The 16,547-nt window shown below is 51.9% G+C and overlaps 3 protein-coding genes across 4 annotated transcripts in view; 2 read left to right on the top strand and 1 right to left on the bottom strand.

The window, feature by feature from the left end:
* The window catches only part of PITHD1 (PITH domain containing 1), a 10,980-nt gene extending 6,463 nt beyond the window's left edge, over nt 1–4,517 (top strand). Inside the window, exons 4-6 of one of the 2 annotated variants that reach the window (XM_004377127.2) lie at nt 1,904–2,008; nt 2,875–2,983; nt 3,564–4,517. In XM_004377127.2, the coding sequence (XP_004377184.1) occupies nt 1,904–2,008; nt 2,875–2,983; nt 3,564–3,665 (316 nt within the window). In that variant the 3' untranslated portion in view covers nt 3,666–4,517. The remainder of the gene's footprint in view (nt 1–1,903; nt 2,009–2,874; nt 2,984–3,563) is intronic. The other variant, XM_023732111.1, reaches the window with a different exon arrangement.
* A 2,192-nt stretch (nt 4,518–6,709) lies between these two features.
* LYPLA2 (lysophospholipase 2) lies at nt 6,710–11,471 on the top strand. Its single transcript, XM_004377126.2, has 10 exons — nt 6,710–7,076; nt 8,576–8,679; nt 8,966–8,997; nt 9,098–9,163; nt 9,647–9,694; nt 9,774–9,844; nt 9,977–10,050; nt 10,128–10,229; nt 10,334–10,507; nt 10,596–11,471. Exons 1-10 carry the CDS (start codon nt 6,953–6,955, stop codon nt 10,644–10,646), a joined length of 846 nt encoding a protein of 281 aa, XP_004377183.2. The 5' UTR covers nt 6,710–6,952; the 3' UTR covers nt 10,647–11,471.
* Nucleotides 11,472–11,527: 56 nt separating this feature from the next.
* GALE (UDP-galactose-4-epimerase) lies at nt 11,528–16,385 on the bottom strand. Its single transcript, XM_004377125.2, has 11 exons — nt 16,331–16,385; nt 14,429–14,554; nt 14,142–14,257; nt 13,944–14,057; nt 13,299–13,475; nt 12,909–13,022; nt 12,741–12,807; nt 12,564–12,649; nt 12,398–12,475; nt 12,072–12,186; nt 11,528–11,934 (listed from the first exon to the last, which is right to left on the bottom strand). The coding sequence occupies exons 2-11, from the start codon at nt 14,547–14,549 to the stop codon at nt 11,876–11,878; spliced, it is 1,047 nt and encodes a 348-aa protein (XP_004377182.1). The 5' UTR covers nt 14,550–14,554; nt 16,331–16,385; the 3' UTR covers nt 11,528–11,875.
* Nucleotides 16,386–16,547: the final 162 nt, after the last annotated feature.

Here is a 16,547-nt window from a genome sequence, read left to right as displayed (position 1 = left end):
CCAATTAATGGACTTTGGGCCTTTGTCAAATATCAGCTGCTCATAGGTAGATGAATTTATGTCTGGATTCTCAATTCTGTTCCATCGGTCTATATATCTGTTGTACCAGTAGCAGGCTTTTTTGACTATCATGACGGTATAATAGGTTCTAAGATCAAGGTAGTGTGAGGCCTTCCACTTTGTTGTTCTTCTTCAGTAATGGTTTACTTATCTGGGGCCTCTTCCTTTTCCACATGAAGTTGGTGATTTGTTTCTCCATCTCATTAAAAAATGCCATTGGAATTTGGATTGGGATTGCATTGTATCTGTTGATCACTTTGGGTAGAATTGATATTTTCACAATGTTGAGTCTTCCTATCCAGGAGCAAGGTATGTTTTTCCACTTATGCAGGTCTCTTGGTTTCTTGCAAAAGTGTCTTGTAGTGTCTTTATGTCTGTGGTTAGATTTATTCCTAAGTATTTTATCTTCTTGGGGGCGATTCTGAATGGTATTGATTTGGTGATTTTCTTTTCGAAGTTCTCTTTATTGGTGCAGAGGAATCCAACTGATTTTTCTATGTTTATCTTGTATCCTGATACTTTACTGAAATCTTCTATTAGTTCCAGTAGTTTTCTTGTGAATTCTTTGGGATTTTCTGTGTATAAGATCATATCATCTGCAAATAGAGATACTTTTTATTTCTTCCTTACCAATTTGGGTGCCCTTTATTTCTTTTTCTAGCCTAATTGCTCTGGCTAAAACGTCCAGCACAGTGTTGAGTTAGAGGGGTGATAAAGGACATCCTTGTCTGGTTCCCGTTTCAAGGGGAATGCTTTCAGACTCTCTCCACTTAGGATGATGTTGGCTGTTGGCTTTGTATAAATGCCGTTAATTATGTTGAGGAATTTCCCTTCTATTCCTATTTCGCTGAGAGTTATCATCATGAATGGGTGTTGGACTTTGTCAGATGCCTTTTCTGCATGAATTTATGTGATAGATGAGATTTTTTTTTCTAATGTTGAACCATCCCTACGTACCTGGTATAAATCCAACTCAATCATGGTGAATTATTTTTTTTTTATATGTTGCTGAATTCTCTTGGCTAGAATTTTGTTGAGGATTTTTGCGTCTGTGTTCATGAGGGTTATTGGTGTGTAATTTTCTTTTTTGTGGTGTCTTTACCTGGTTTTGGTATCAGGGTTATGCTGGCTTGATAGAATGAGTTTGGGAGTATTCTGTCTTTTTCTATGCTCTGAAATACCTTTAGTAGTAGTGGTGTTAACTCTTCTCTGAAAGTTAAACTGAAAGTTCACTCTGAAAGTGAAACTGTCCAGGCCAGGGCTTCTTTTTGTTGGGAGTTTTTTAAATTACCTTTTCAATCTCTTCTTTTGTTACAGGTTTATTTAGTTGTTTTGCCTCTGTTTGTGTTAGTCTAAGTAGGTAATGAGTTTCTAGAAATTTGTCCATTTCCCCTAGGTTTTCAAATTTGTTAGAGTACAGTTTTTCATAGTATTCTGTTATGATTCTTTTAATTTCTCTTGGGTTTTTTGTGATATCACCCATCTCATTTTTTAGTCAGGTTATTTGCCTCCTCTCCTGTTTTTCTTTTGTCAGTTTGGCCAATGGTTTATCGATTTTGTTGATCTTTTCAAAAAACCAGCATTTGGTCTTGTTAACTCTTCCGATTGTTTTTCTATTCTCTGTTTCATTTAATTCTACTCTAATTCTTATTATTTCCTTTCTTCTGGCGCCCAAGGGCTTCTTTTGCTGCTCTCTTTCTACTTGTTCGAGTTGTAGTTACGCCCAAATTTTATTTCCTTTTGATAGAACCAAAGGCAGTTGAGGAGTTACTAGGAAGTTCTTAAAAACCGAGAAACATGATAATGCACATTTCTTGAATTTTTCTTCCTTTTCCTTTCTCAGGTATAAGAACATTCCACAGATGTCCTTTGATGATACGGACAGGGAACCAGACCAGACCTTTAGTCTGAACCGGGATCTTACAGGAGAGTTAGAGTATGCTACAAAGTAAGCACTGGACCTAGCTTCTGCTCTGGCTACTCCTGAGGAGCTGCAGGTTCTCCCTCATTTGCAGCCTGCGCACACGCATCAGCATCAGCGCTTACAGCCGTCGCCATTTATTTTTGGCTGGGCTCCTGCTCCATACATCAAAAATGAATTAAAACAGTGGAGGAGGAGGCTTGATCTTTGGCTTGGTGAATTTTGGGCAGAGATTCAGTGCAAGCCACAGACTTGTTAACTTGTCAGCAGTTGGCAGATGCAAATGAGCGCCTAAGGTAGTCTTAGGAAAGAGGTTTTCAGAGTTCCTCTTTGCAAAGTGGTTGTCCAAAAAAAAAAAAACTAAAACAAATCCATTGCCCACAATTTGATTCCAACTCATAGTGACCCTATAGGACAGAGCAGAACTGCCCCATAGGGTTTCCAAGGCTGTAGATATTTATGGAAGCAGACTTCCACATCTTTCTCCTGTGGAGGGGCTGGTGGGTTTGAACTGCCAATGGCAGGCTAAATTTCACGTGCACGCCTTCCTTAGCTCTTCGCCAATTCTCTTTTTTACCTAAGGGTGAGGTCCAAACTAAACGTGGTTATAGAGCACTTCTCATTCCTGCTTCTTGAAGGCAGGAACAGTTTTGATTCATCTTTCTATCCCTTCTGCCTTAGGCAGTGTCTGGCCCAGAGTAGGTGTTCGGTAAATCTTTGTGGGATTAATTACTTGTCTAAGGAGACGGATGAGAAATAAAGAACCCAAGAGTGTTCAGGAATATTTGTCTGGGTTTTACCACAAATTGCAGTTGGAATTGTTTTTGACATGATGGTGAGATACTCAAGGAACTCTAACCTGTGTCTTCTCCCCCACTCCTTTCATCTTCTAGAATTTCTCGTTTTTCAAATGTCTATCATCTCTCTATTCATATTTCAAAAAACTTTGGAGCAGACACCACAAAGGTCTTTTATATTGGCCTGAGAGGAGAATGGACTGAGGTAAGTTGGGGTTGTGTGTGTGTGTATGTATGTATATATGTGTATATATATAGGTTGTGTGTGTGTACACACCTGTACCCTGTGGTAGTGGGTGGGAGCTTTAAGAGAAGGGAAACAAGCAAATGAGACATCAGTTATTCCCAATCCGTGTTTATTTTTTTGTTCATCCTTGTAAACTGTCCATCTTATTTGATAGGCTGTATTTTTAAGGTGGTTGAAATATATTTTTGGTATTAATTCACAGTTTTTCACTTTAAAATTTCTTCATTCTACAGACATCTTTTGATAAGCTTTCTTGTTTCCAGACATCAGCGATAAGATGATAAACAAGATAGACAAGGTCCTGTTCTCATGGTGTAGCCATTATAGTAGAGGGAAACATAGGAATCTTCTATGTTAAGGGACGAATCATTGGTGATGATCTCTGCAGGCTTCTCTGGACAAAAAGTATCAGAAGAGAAGAGATATTAGATGATGACTTCTGGAAATAAACCGGAATCAGGACTATTCCAATGTGTGTGGACTTGGAAAGCATCATTCTTTGATGGCCAGCTAACCCAGCTTCTTGATTTTCTTGCAGCTTCGCCGACATGAAGTGACCATTTGTAATTATGAAGCATCGGCCAACCCAGCAGACCACAAAGTTCATCAGGTTACCCCACAGACACACTTCATTTCCTAAGGGCTGGCCAAGGCTCCCACAGAGGCTGTGTCTCAATGAAGATATACAACTACCTACTGGAAGGAAAACATGATAGGGCTCCCAAGAGAGTTGGCTGCCACAGACTCTGCCAAAGTTTGTCTTTGGGGCTTGCTGTAGAAACTTGGCCTACGGAAGATACCACACCACTGGGAGGGTTGTGTGGGTGCCGAGGGACTATCATGGTTCTCTAGGGCACTGCAGAAATTGGGTCTTCGCTGGTCTAGCATCTGGCAGTCATGGAAAACAGCTGCTTTGCCAGTCTGAATGTGCCATGGGATCCCAAATGTCTTGTTGATTTGTGGCAGGATTTGTATGTGACCTGTTTTTTAAAAAATGGAAACAGTTCTTGGGCTGCAGGAAACTTCTGAAGCCTCTGGATTGTGTCTGTATTAGCCATCAGGAGAGTCTCCAGTGAGAAATAGTTGTCCCTGCTTGTTCCTTCTCCCTGTCATTGTTCAGCATTCTTGTCAAGTTGCCCAGCTTGGAGTTGTCTGTCACACACGAGTGTCCCAGAATTATAGCTGGAAGGGTAGGAGTCTCCTGGTGATACTTAATAGCTTGGAGAGAAGGTCCTTTTTCCCACTGCCTAGGTAAGCAGTCTGGGGAGAACATGGGAATCGTTTCCATGTTGGTAGAAAGATTTGGGGTAAGATTGGGACTTGGGTAAGATTGGGACTTAGGTAAGATTCCCCTTTGGAAGATCCTTAATGTTTGTTTCTCACTAGTGTTTTAAGCCCAATGCCAGAATTTGGAGATCTCTGAGTTTTTTTGTTGATGGCTTTTTATTCTCTGTGACTAATAAGCTTCCTAATAAATCCTTGCCAGACTTAATGCTTGTGTTTTCTTTTGAGTTCTTGGTAGTACTGATGAAACTTTTATCTTATTCTGAACTGTATTGAACTTTGAAAAAAAAATTTGTTGGTTTGAACTAAGTAGATCATAAGAAGTACTACAGTTAAATCAAGACTAGGTTAGTTCCTCCAGGGAGGGTAGAGCTTAATTGTTTCCAGTGGGCCAAAAACACCCTCACACTCACATTTTGTAAAGATGAAAGCGGAGTTAAAAGCCTATTTTCCGTTTCTCAAGGGAAAAATAACTTGTGGAAAGAGGGACATTTACAAACATAAGAATAGGTTCTGGAGATCATCAGAAGAAATGCGGGTGAGGAGAGTAGTTAAGTGCACAGCACATGTGGTCTGAAAGTGGACCAGAGACCTTGGACTTACATTTTGAAAGTAATTTATGTACCTCAGTACAGCGATTGGAGAGAATTTATGGATCTAAAAAGGGGATTTGAGATGGTCAGTGTTCTCTCTTAGAAAATAAAAACAATTGATAGAGGGAATTGAACAGTGTTGAATCAGAGTCACTTGAGAGAATTCCTCTGAGAGACTGGTCCACCTTGTTGTTAGGAGGATATGCTTGCTGCTTCTCCACCCTGTCCTAGAAGCCTGCCACCACCAAGCCTTGTCAAGCCTCAACATTTCTAAAATGCAGCCTGAAATCAACTAGAATGCAAATGCAATTCTTGATGCCCAAGGATTCTACCTACTCCTCAGCCACAACGTCTTTGTTTCAGTTGAATCATTTTGGAGATAAAAGAAGAGCCATGTTTTAATTTGAAGGGGGGTGGGGGTGGGGGAGAGGTGGAATAAAGTTAGAAATATTAAAGCAGACTTTGTTGTTGTTAGGTGCTGTCGAGTCGATTTTCAACTCATAAGACTAGCCCTTCATTAATTCCACTAATTAAAAGCACTAACTACCGGTAGCCCCAGCGACTGGGCCTCTGAATTTGAAGCTTTACTCTGAAGAATTTGCTCAAAGTCCCACAATGTTTCAGGTAATCGGGGAGGGGGTGGTGGTGGAGGAGGAATCAATTGTTCATTGTGCCATAAGCTGACCCAGCAGGGAGTGGGGGCAAGTGCATTTTTTTTCCTTCCACTGCTGTGTCCTTTTCCCTTTTACTCACCCTCAGTCCTGGGTACTTGGCTTGTGTGGTCCTCTGGTTCAAAGGTTTCCTGCCTGGAATCCTGGTGTTTTAGGCTCTATCTCTGTGACCTGTTCAGCACTTAGGTCCAAACTGCCTCTTGGCTTGGGGAAAATGCTTTGTGAGCTTCCAGTTAGTACTGTTTTCTGTTAAAAACTAAGTTGCTGAGGGTTGAATGTGACTCATTTCCTGTTTGCTGATGTCCACATGCTCTCTCAGGGACATGGTCCTTCATCTCAGTTTGCCATGCTTCCTACCCTTTCTGTGGATCCTGAGCCTTATTTCCACTTGTGCAGCAAGGAGCAAAGTGACTCGATGGTGACCAAATGAAGCCCTTTTTGTTCTTCACTGGAGCTCATTGATGACATTATTTTTTGCACTGTCTGCACGGCACTGCTTGTCGAGCTAAGACAACACTGCTGATGGCCTGTCCAACTATCCTGGTATGGAGTATGGCCTGCATTATTTTCCCAGGGTCTTTTTAGAGACATTAATTAAGACCTCACACTGATTTTACAGTGTATAAAGCATTTTCATGCAACCTCATTTGAGCCTCACAGCAGAGCTATGAAGTAGGCAAGGTGGTTATTATCCCCATTTTATAGCTCAGGAAACATGTCTATAGAAGCAGTTTACAATAGAATAGTGAGGTTTATTTACTTCTCTGTAAGCCTCAGTTTCCTCATCTTTAAAATTAGACTGGAGGACTAGAGGATCATTAAGGATAGTCTCAGTTCAGAGTATATGATTCCATAATCCTGGAATTGTTATGCAAAGGGCAAGAGAGCCAGTGGTAGATACCCACATCAAAACTAAACCTATTGCTGTGGGGTCCAATTTCAACTCATAGCGACCCTACAGGGCAGAACAGAACTGTCCCATAGGGTTTCCAAGTAGCAGCTGGTGGATTCGAACTGCCAACCGTTTGGTTAGTGGCCAAGGTTCTTAACCACTGCGCCACCAAGGCTCCGGTAGTAGGTACACATGGCCATAATTAATTGTGTCCCATGTGGATGGGACTTTGTGATAATAGTGTGAGGAATGCCTCTCCTTTCCGATAACATTCCTGTAGGAGGCATATGGGGTTGTGGTAGCAAGTGCACGTCTCCAATGCCCTGTCTCGACTGTGCGGGTCGGTGCGGGGAAGAACTCAGTGCGTTCCGTGGCGTAGTTACAGGGAGTGGTCCGGCGGTAGCCAATATGGCAGCTTCTAGCGGGAGAAACCCTCTACCCCACTTCCGGGTTCCGTAACGCTGTCCAGGCTACTTCCGGAAGCGCGATGGCTGGGTTCCCGGGACTCAAACGGAAGTTCCGGCGGGGGCGGCCGAGGGGGAAGAGTGTGTGTCTGTGCCGGGGAAAGAGGAGAACAGCCCGAGAGGTCTTGAAATCCCCAGGGAGTGGAGGTACCCTGGTCCGGGGGCGGGCAGGCGGAGGGAGGGGATGTAGGGGCTGATAGGGCCATTGGGAGGGTCCTGGAGAGTGGGGAGGGGGAAGTGCAATTGTGAAGATGGGGGTGGGGAGTGAGGTACGGAGAGGCGCTGTTCAGTCTTGGGGACTTTGAGGGTTGAGAGGGGCTAGGAAAGAAGGTGTCTGGGTGTGATGAGAGGGACTCCGGGGTCGGAAGTGGAAGATCCCATTGTGGGGCGGGGGCTCCCCAGGGTCAAAGGTGGAAAGCTCGTTTGTGGGCAGGAGTGGTTGCTGGGTCAGGGTAGAAAATGTCACTGTGGGGAGGGGATGACCCTTGGTCATAAGGAAGTTCCCATTATAGGGAGTAGGAGATCCTGGGTCAGAGTGGAAGTTTTTACTGTGAGGAGGGAGACACCGGGTGGGGGTGGGGGTGGGGGGAAGGCACCTCTCTGAAAGGGGCGACTCAGGGGTGAAAGATGCAAGTCTCCATAGTGGAGGAGAAAGGGAATCCCAGCTTAGGGAGAAAGGTCCACTCCCCTGTGCGAAGAAGGACCCACAGAGTCAGAGGGGACTGATCCCACTATGGGGAGGTGCACTGGGGACAGGGGGTTGTCAGAGGTGGAACGTGGAAGCCAGTTAGGAGGGATGAATGATGCTGGGAAGAGTAGGCATTTAAGGGCAAGTAGCAGAAGCTTCCTGGCGAGTTTGGAGGATGCTGATGATGGGGAGGAGCCAGCCAGCCTGATTCTTTTGTGTGTTTGGGAGTCCCAGAGCATGGTCAAGCTGGGGAGCCCATTTGGAGTCTGTAGGCAACAGTAGCAGCAGCAGCAGCAGGTAGCCCCATTCAGGGAGGCCAGAGAGCCATTTGGGGAGTGGGTGGTGGCAGGGAGTGCATATGCCTTCTGGGGACATAGGCAACCCCAGGGGTTCTGGGAAGGGCTGAGCCAGAAACTGCTGTGAAGGCTGGATGGGGGCTGGATGGGCAGGAGGGAGGTTTGAGATGTGTGTATGTGTTGGGGTGTGGGGAGCAGAGGCTAGAAGCATATTTCCCTGGCATTTTTCTCCCCTTCATTTTCCAGAAGGGCTGGGGTAGGGGTAGTGGGGGACCCAGGGGCTCCAGAGAAGGGGGATGGCAGATCAGAGAGGAGGCAGTTACCCACTGGGCAGCAGTAGCCCACTGACTTCTTCCACAGTTCCTGACTCCTGCCTCTGCCCTATTCCAGCAAGTTCAAGCACTGTGGTTGGTCCAGAACCAATGACATGAGTTCTGGGCCACTAGGGTGGCTGCCTCAAGAACAGAGGCAAACTTCCTGCCCTCTGCTCTGCGTCTTCCTGTCTGCCTTTTTCTTTGTGGCCAGAACAGAACTCAGGCCAGGGTGCTGTGTCGGGGGGCCGATGTCTTGGGCGGGCCCTAGGTTTGAGGCTATGCCCTGTGAGAGGAGTCTCTCATCTCCCTGACCTTGCTCGTGAACACCCCTCCCCTCCATTTGCGCAGGCCCCAGCCGTGGAGCCCTGAAGTGTATGTGCGGTAACACCATGTCTGTGCCCCTGCTCACTGATGCTGCCACTGTGTCTGGAGCTGAGCGGGAAACGGCCGCGGTAAGAGTCTTCCTACCCAGGGCCATATACATCGCTGGGGGCTACCGACGCAGCCCCATTTGGGGCTGGCTAGAGGGGTGTGGGAAAAATGGAGGTGGCAGTGATGAGAAGGGAGCAGCCTGAGGCCAGGAGGCCTGGGGTTAATAACCTGTTTGGCTGTTACCTCAGTTCCTCCCAGGTCCTTTGGTGTGGGGGAGGGGTAGCCAGAAGTTGAAGGATAAAGAGGGAGAATGATAGCAGCATGCTGACTGCTCTCTTCCCCAGCTCATTTCTCATCATTTTCCAGGTTATTTTTTTACATGGACTTGGAGACACAGGGTGAGTGAGCTAGGAGGGGCTGTTCCTTGGGGACTTGAGGCCTGCCACCCCTCCCTTCCTCCTCCCTACATCGGAGCCTTTCTTTCCTTCCCTCCTACAGGCACAGCTGGGCTGACGCCCTCTCCACCATCCGGCTCCCTCACGTCAAGTACATCTGTCCCCATGCGTGAGTGTCACTCCCAGCAAGGGAGGGGCTGAGGATGGTGACCACCTGGGGGGGTGGTCCTGTGGTCCCAGGCCTGTTCTCTCCCATCAGCTGTGTCCTGGGCTTGGGCCCAGGGCATCAGAGGTGCCATTTCAGCCTTAGCTCCTGTGGCACTCCCAGGAACGAGTCCCAGCACCAGCCCCCAGCCCTAGGGTCTCCCAGCACTGAGATCCCCTAGGCCCAGGGCCTCCCTGGGCCCCTTCCCCATGTACTCACCCCCTGCGCTGGACTCCATCACAGTGTTGGGCTCTGCTTCTCCATCGCTACCACTGATGCCCGAACCGCAGCTTCCAGCCCCACATGGCTGTTTGCCCGGCAACACCTTCAACACAGGCTCTCCCCGCTGGGAGGGGGCCCCAGGGGCTGCTCTGCTCCCTCCCAGCCTCTCTGCTGTGGCCTCCTCATCCCACCTGAGCCTGTGCCCTTCTTGCTGTCCCTGCCCAGGCCTCGGATTCCTGTGACCCTCAACATGAAGATGGTGATGCCCTCCTGGTGAGTGTGGGGAGGGGGGGCATGAGTTGAGGGAGGTGCAAGGGGCTGGTCATGGCTGCCAATGGCTCTGCTCCCCCAGGTTTGACCTGATGGGGCTGAGTCCAGATGCCCCAGAGGATGAGGCTGGCATCAAGAAGGCAGCAGAGAACAGTAAGGCCCTAGCCTCTCATCAGCGTCCTCCCTGCCCCTCCCCCAGAAAGGTTGGGCAGTGCCTGCCGGGCTCCCTTCCCTGGGCCCCTCAGCAGCTTTTCACCCACCCAGTCATGCCCCTTCCTCCCCCAGTCAAGGCCTTGATTGAGCATGAGATGAAGAATGGGATCCCTGCCAATCGTATCGTCCTGGGAGGCTTTTCACAGGTGAGAGGAGAGGTGGGTGGTGGGTGGTGGGTAGGTGAGCTGTGCCCTCATGACTTCTCGTTCTCTCTTCCCTCCAGGGTGGGGCCCTGTCCCTCTACACTGCCCTCACCTGCCCCCACCCTCTGGCTGGCATCGTGGCATTGAGCTGTTGGCTGCCTCTGCACCGAGCCTTCCCCCAGGTGAGTACCCCACAGACCTCTCCACCATCCCTGCCCTTCCAGTCTTCTGGCTTGGGGATGGTGCTCGTTGACTGGCTTTGCCCTGAGTCTTGTCTGGCCCACAGGCAGCCAACGGCAGTGCCAAGGACCTGGCCATCCTTCAGTGCCATGGGGAGCTGGACCCCATGGTGCCTGTACGGTTTGGGGCCCTGACGGCTGAAAAGCTGCGGTCTGTTGTCACGCCCGCCAGGGTCCAATTCAAGACTTACCCAGGCGTCATGCATAGCTCCTGCCCTCAGGTCAGTGACAAAGAACCACTTCCCATACCCACCCCTCTCTTCCTCCCTCCAGCCAGGACCCTCTAACAGTCCTCCCCCTCACCCCCAGGAGATGGCAGCCGTGAAGGAATTTCTTGAAAAGCTGCTGCCTCCCGTCTAACCAGAGTCTAACCAGAGTTGTTGGCCCCCAGCGCAGTCCCTCAACTCTTGAGGGACCCAGCATGCGCGGCACCATCTTGGATCTGAGCCGGTCGAGCCCTTGTCCCCACCTTCTTCAACCTGTTCTCTCCCACAGGCCTTGGGGCAAGACAGGCCAAGGCCTGGTCCGGCCTGCCCTCCTGGCCTCAGCCACCTGGCGCTGTCTGCAGCAGGGGGTAGGCTGCTTTCTTATCCCATTTCCCTGGAGGTGGGGACCCCCAGCAGCAGTATTGGAGGGGCTATAGGCAGCGGGAGGAAGGGGCCCAGCCGCTGACCCACTCACTCACTCAGGACCTCACTCACTAGCCCCGCTTTGGGCCCCCCTCCTGTGACCTCAGGGTTTGGCCCATGGGCCCCTCCCAGGCCCCACGTACTGACCCCCACCAATTCTGCCCAGATAATCTTGTTTCCTGCCTCTTCTCCAGCCGCCTCTCAATCATGAATGTGTCCACGGCCCTGCCCCTTGCTGCTGTGGGCCACCTGTCCCTGGGCAGGAGTGCTGGTGAGGGGGTGGAGCCCTCCGAGGGGCCTTCCCTCAGATGTTCCCTACCCCTTGGGGGCTGGGCCCACCTCCCCTTTCTGCTCCTTCCCTGCAGGCCTGGAGCCTGCCGGGCTGGACTGAGGCTCAAGGTCTCCACCAGCTGTCCCACCCACACTTCGTCCCCACTCTTGGGCCAGGGAGGTGGTGGGGGAGGAGTTGTGTCTCGTCTTCTGTCTCCATGTGGTTTTTGGGTGTTTTTCTTGTTGTGTCCTGGATTCCAATAAAATTAAAGAAACTGCTTCCTCAGTTTGGGCTTGGCTGATTCTATTCAGGGGAGAGAGTGACCATCTGTGAGAACCTGCCCCAGTGTAAGAAAACCTTTTATTTTAAATACTTTGGAAAGCTCTTCATAGCAGTATAAATTAGTGCTTGGGAGGAGGGTATTTGTCCAAGGGTCCTTGCTGCCCTCACTTGCTCTTGGTGGTCCCTATGGGGTTCTGGACACTGTGGAAGGTAAGCATTAGAGACCCCCTGACTTCTGGTCATTGGAGCCCTTGGCCTCAGGCCTGGTAGGCTAAGCGGCCGAGCTGGGCTTTGAGGTAGGGAGGCCTTGGCTTTGCCCAGAGGCTCAGGGGTCCCTAGGTTCCTGCTGGAGGCTAGAAAGCAGGCAGTTGTTTCTGTTCTTTTTCTCGTCCATCTTAGGAGGGTCCTCAGGCCTGCGCGCCAAAGCCTGAAGGATTCTGCCTCTGCCAGCGCCATAGATCCTCACCTGCAGTAGGACGGGGTTGGGGGTTGGTCAGGGCTTACGATGGAATGCAGCCGCCCTTGGGCACGCTAACAGCTGATGATTATCCCCTTCTGAGCCTCGAACTCTGTCCCAGGGGTCAGGGCTTGAGCAGTACTCACACATCCTGTCCAGCCCTAAGGCTGCTGTCCAGCCCAGCTCCTCACGGGCCAGGCTAGGGTTGGCATAGCAGGCAGCCACGTCACCTTCCCGCCGTGCAACCACCTTGTATGGGATCTGCAAGAGGAGATGGTCGGAGCTTAGCTGAGCCAGCTCTGGGCCCCACCCACCCAGCTGCTGGCCAGGTCCTCAAGAAAGGAGAGTGCAGAGCAAGGTCTTGCTCAGTCACCTGATGCTAAGGGGCAAGGTGGAGCCAAGTAAACAGGGCAGGCTGGTGGGTGCCCAGGCTTTTCTCTTAGTGCTGGCTGGGGTGGGCCGGGGGGCTTACCTTCTTCCCAGAGGCCTTCTCCATAGCATGGACCATCTGCAGCACCGAGTAGCCTGTGCCCGTGCCCAGGTTGTAGATCTGCTCAGGAGAGGAGGCCAGGGTTTGTGGAAGGCCCCCTCTGCCCAGGCCTAGGCCCTCCTTCCCTCCCTCTCTCTTCTTTCCCTACCCGGCAGCCACACTGCTCCTTCAGCTTTCTCAAGGCTGCAATGTGACCCTTGGCCAGATCCACGACATGGATATAATCCCGGACGCCTACAGGGAGGAGGTGGGAGTCAGAGGGGTTCAGTACAGCCTCTGCCCCACCTCAGTCTCTACTCCTGGGTCCTCCTGGTCCTGGGCTTACCTGTGCCATCCTCTGTGTCATAGTCATTGCCGAAGACATTCACGGCCTCTCGTCGCCCGATTGCCACCTGGTGGTGGAGATCAGGTTGGCTCCTCCCAGGCTCCCAGCGCCAGCTGCACCCCACAACCCTAGGGCCACCCCCTCTCAGTCCCTACCCTTTTCCCCTACCTGGGAGACATAAGGCATGAGGTTGTTTGGGATGCCCTGGGGATCTTCGCCGATACAGCCTGAAGTGTGAGCACCCGTGGGGTTGAAGTACCGCAGCAGCACTGCATTCCAGGCCTGTGGGCACAGGGATCAGACAATGGGGGCACGCGGGCAGCATGTCCCAGCTGAATCCAGCACCCCCCACCCTCACCCCCACCTGTTCTCCGTCTCTAGAAATGCACAGGGGACAGGACCCTGCCATCAGCCTTGTAACCTTGAGCAAGGCACCACTCCTTTCTGAGCCTTCACTTTTTCCTTGGTGGGGCTTGCCCAGGAGTCCACCCCTCAGGCTGTGGGATGGCTGTGAGAAGTCTGTGAGTGGAGCATGGCTGAGTCAAGGGGAGTCCTCACCTTGTCTGCCCGGCACAGGTCCTGGATCATCTCCTCAATGAAGAACTTGGACTTGCCGTAGGGGTTGGTACAGCCACCCGTGGGGTGCGCCTCATCCAGAGGCAGGTACTGGGGATTCCCGTACACGGTGGCTGAGCTGCTGAACACCAGGTTCTTCACCCCGTGGGCCCTCATGATCTGACCGTGGAGGGGAGGAGTCAGCGGCCTCTGCCTCACATGTTATCCCCACCCTGGTACTCCCTCCAGGAGCCCTGGTGGCACAGTGGTTAAGCACTTGGTTGCTAACTGAAAGGTCAGCAGTTTGAACCCACCAGCCGCTCTGCGGGAGAAAGATGTGGCAGTCTGCGTCCGTAAAGATTTACGGCCTTGGAAACCTTATGGGGCAGTTCTACTCTGCCCTATAGGATTGCTATGAGTCAGAATTGACTTAACGGCAGAGGGTAATGGGGCACTCCCTCCATAGGAGGGTGAAGCTGAGCTTACAGGCGCTCCCACTGACAGAGGTGAAGATGTTCAGGGCCTAGATAGGTCAACCGGGACTGTGTCCATGATGACTCTAGCACTAGGCCCTTAGCCACTGTGTTTGGCACTGCTTGCCAGACTGAGGCCCTCCCAGTGTCTGTGTGTCTGTCCTAGGCCTCTCACCTCCAGAAGCTGGATGCTCCCTGTCAGGTTGACTCGGTAATAATCCAGAGGTTTCTGTACTGACTCGCCGACAGCCTTGAGCCCTGCGAAGTGGATGACTGCCACAAAGCTGTGCTGCGGGGGCACAGGTGGGTCAGAGGTGGCTCTAAGGCCCTGGGCGGTGTCCCCTGCCTGCTTGCCTGCCTACGAAGCCCTCACCTTCTTGAAGAGACATTGTAGGGCTGCTTGGTCCAAGATGTCCATTTCCTCAAATTCCACAGAGCGGCCTGTCAGCTCCTGCACCCGCCGAAGGCTCTCAGGCATGGAGCCCCCTCCTGGTTGGGCACATGGAGGCCATCAAAATCAGAGAAGATGGGATCCAGGGATTAGCTAGACAGACAGGGGCAGACACACACACACACATCCCTCTGTGGTGTAGGTGGAACCCAGGGTTTCCTTTTGCCATTTTCTCAAGAAGCCCCAGCCGCCGACCACCCCACACTCACCCCGGATGGCATTATGGAAGTTGTCGATGACCACGGGTGAGTAGCCTGCCTCCAGCAACTCCAGCACTGTGTGGCTGCCGATGTAGCCAGCCCCACCTGTTACCAGCACCTTCTCTGCCATTGCACCTGGCCAGGACACAAAATCCAGGGGTGACTGAGACTGTTGACTCTGGGCCTCCTAACTAGAGGCTGGCCCCGTGAGCTCACCTCGGAAGAAGGCAGCAGTGTGTCCTAACTAAACGGGTGGCTCAGGAATCAGCCCTGGTTGAGTCAGCCCTGGTTCAAGTCTCCGTACCTTCACCTTCTTGCCGTAGGCCTAGGGCGGCTCACTTATCCTTTCTTGGCCTCAGTTTTCATTTTTATGAGATGGAGCTAATAACTGTACTACTTCACATGGTGGTGTGAGAGTTAAATGAGGTGATTCAAAAGCCCTGCTACACGGTACAGGTAAGGAGACTGACACACACAGGTGCCATATTTCTGGCCTAAGATTGGGAAGATGGAATATGAAGACAGAACCTGAGGATCTTCCCTAGGTTGCCTGGGCAGAAGGAAACGTGGCAGCAGGACTGGGACTCCAGGAGCCAGAGGGAAGGGGTTCTGTCTGCTCAAACAGCCTTCCTAGTCCCTCTGCCAGGACTCTGGGTAAACAGGCCTTTCAGTTCAGTGACTAATACCTCCCGCTCCAGGCAGCCCTCCTGTCTCCTTCTCCCTCGAGGGTCAGCTGAAAGGAAAAGAAAATATACAGATGGCCTCAAGGTGGGTCCTCTGGCAGGCAGGGTGAGACCAGCTTTAGGGCTGCAGTACCACAGTCCTGGAGTGGACCCCACCCCACCCCACACCACACCAGGGACAGCCAGGCTGGCAGCCTCTGCCCATGCCAGTACTGAGCAGGGCTGGGCCCCATCACTCCAGGCTTGGAGCTAGGGATCTCGCCGAACTTTAGGCCGAACTGGGTAGGCGTGTATACGTGGCCTTCGCCGCGTCTCCACTACCAGGTGTGTACCTCCGCCCTGAGCAAACACTGCGGAGCAGAGGGGCGGAGAGAGGAAGCCCCAGACACTGAGGCCTTTCATTCCAGCGTGTCTGGCCTGCAGCCGCCTTCCTCCATCCAGGCTGCCACAATCTCCCTCTCAGCTCATCCAGCTCCAACCTATTTGATTGAGGCCCGCTGAGCACCAGGCTCTGTACTGAGCACTTTTGCATTAATTTTCTGGATTCCGCAATGTCCTGAGGAGGCAGATGTGATTACAGAGAAGGCTATTGAGGGTCAGAGACGTGAAGTAATTTGCCTGAGGTTAAACAGCTAGTTAAATAGCTTGGTTGAAATCCGGATCTCCAAGATCGCAGCCCGGTCTCTCTCCCCAAGCAGTTCTCTCTTCCCCCCCCCCCCCCCCCACCCCCGCTTCCGCTGGACTCTGCGCTGCTCCGGACGCTGCAGCAACTCTACCCACCCCACCAAGCTCTACCCACTGTTCAGAACCCTGGAAAGTGGCTGGAGAGGGGCCCTGGGAGACAGGAAGCCTGGCTTGAGGTTGGTCTCGCCCCGGACCCGCCCGCTTGGTGTCTTTGGCCCGCTGCCGTCGCCTCAGTTTTCCTAGTCTGTATAATGGAGAGGAAGGGGCGTTGGGTCGTAAGCGCTCGAGTGCAGCTGAGTCTCGGGCTGGGAATCGGGCCACGGCTCGGAGGGGCCAAGCGAGGAGTCCTCAGGCCGGGAATGAATGAACCCGGGCCACCCTAGCCAAGGCGGCAGGCAACTGGGAGCAGAGGGGGCGGGCCCGCCCTGGCCGGACTCTGCCCAGTACACGGCAAGGGCCCCACAGAAGCTCTTCCCTCGCTTCCCGCGGACCACCCGCCCCTCCCCTAGCCCACATGCCCACTCAGTCCACCTCCCGAACCTACTCAGTATCCCACGCCCGGCGCTGGCTCCAGTGGCGCTGCCTCCCGCGCTCCGAGTGGTGGTTCCTTTAAAAGCCGACAGTCCACCCAGGTCCTGCCCCTTTCCACGCCCCCAAGTAGACGTGTCATGTGGGCTGCGGCTTCTACGGAGAAACCGGGAGAACAAAAAGGTCGCTGCAGTTAACAAGGGGCCTGTGTGTCGCACTGTCGCAGACCGAGG

Source organism: Trichechus manatus, unplaced genomic scaffold (assembly GCF_000243295.1).
Source record: "Trichechus manatus latirostris isolate Lorelei unplaced genomic scaffold, TriManLat1.0 scaffold00048, whole genome shotgun sequence".
Lineage (NCBI taxonomy): Eukaryota > Metazoa > Chordata > Mammalia > Sirenia > Trichechidae > Trichechus > Trichechus manatus.
The sequence above is the reverse complement of the archived record's forward strand: the minus strand, read 5'-3'. Positions and strand labels throughout refer to the sequence as shown.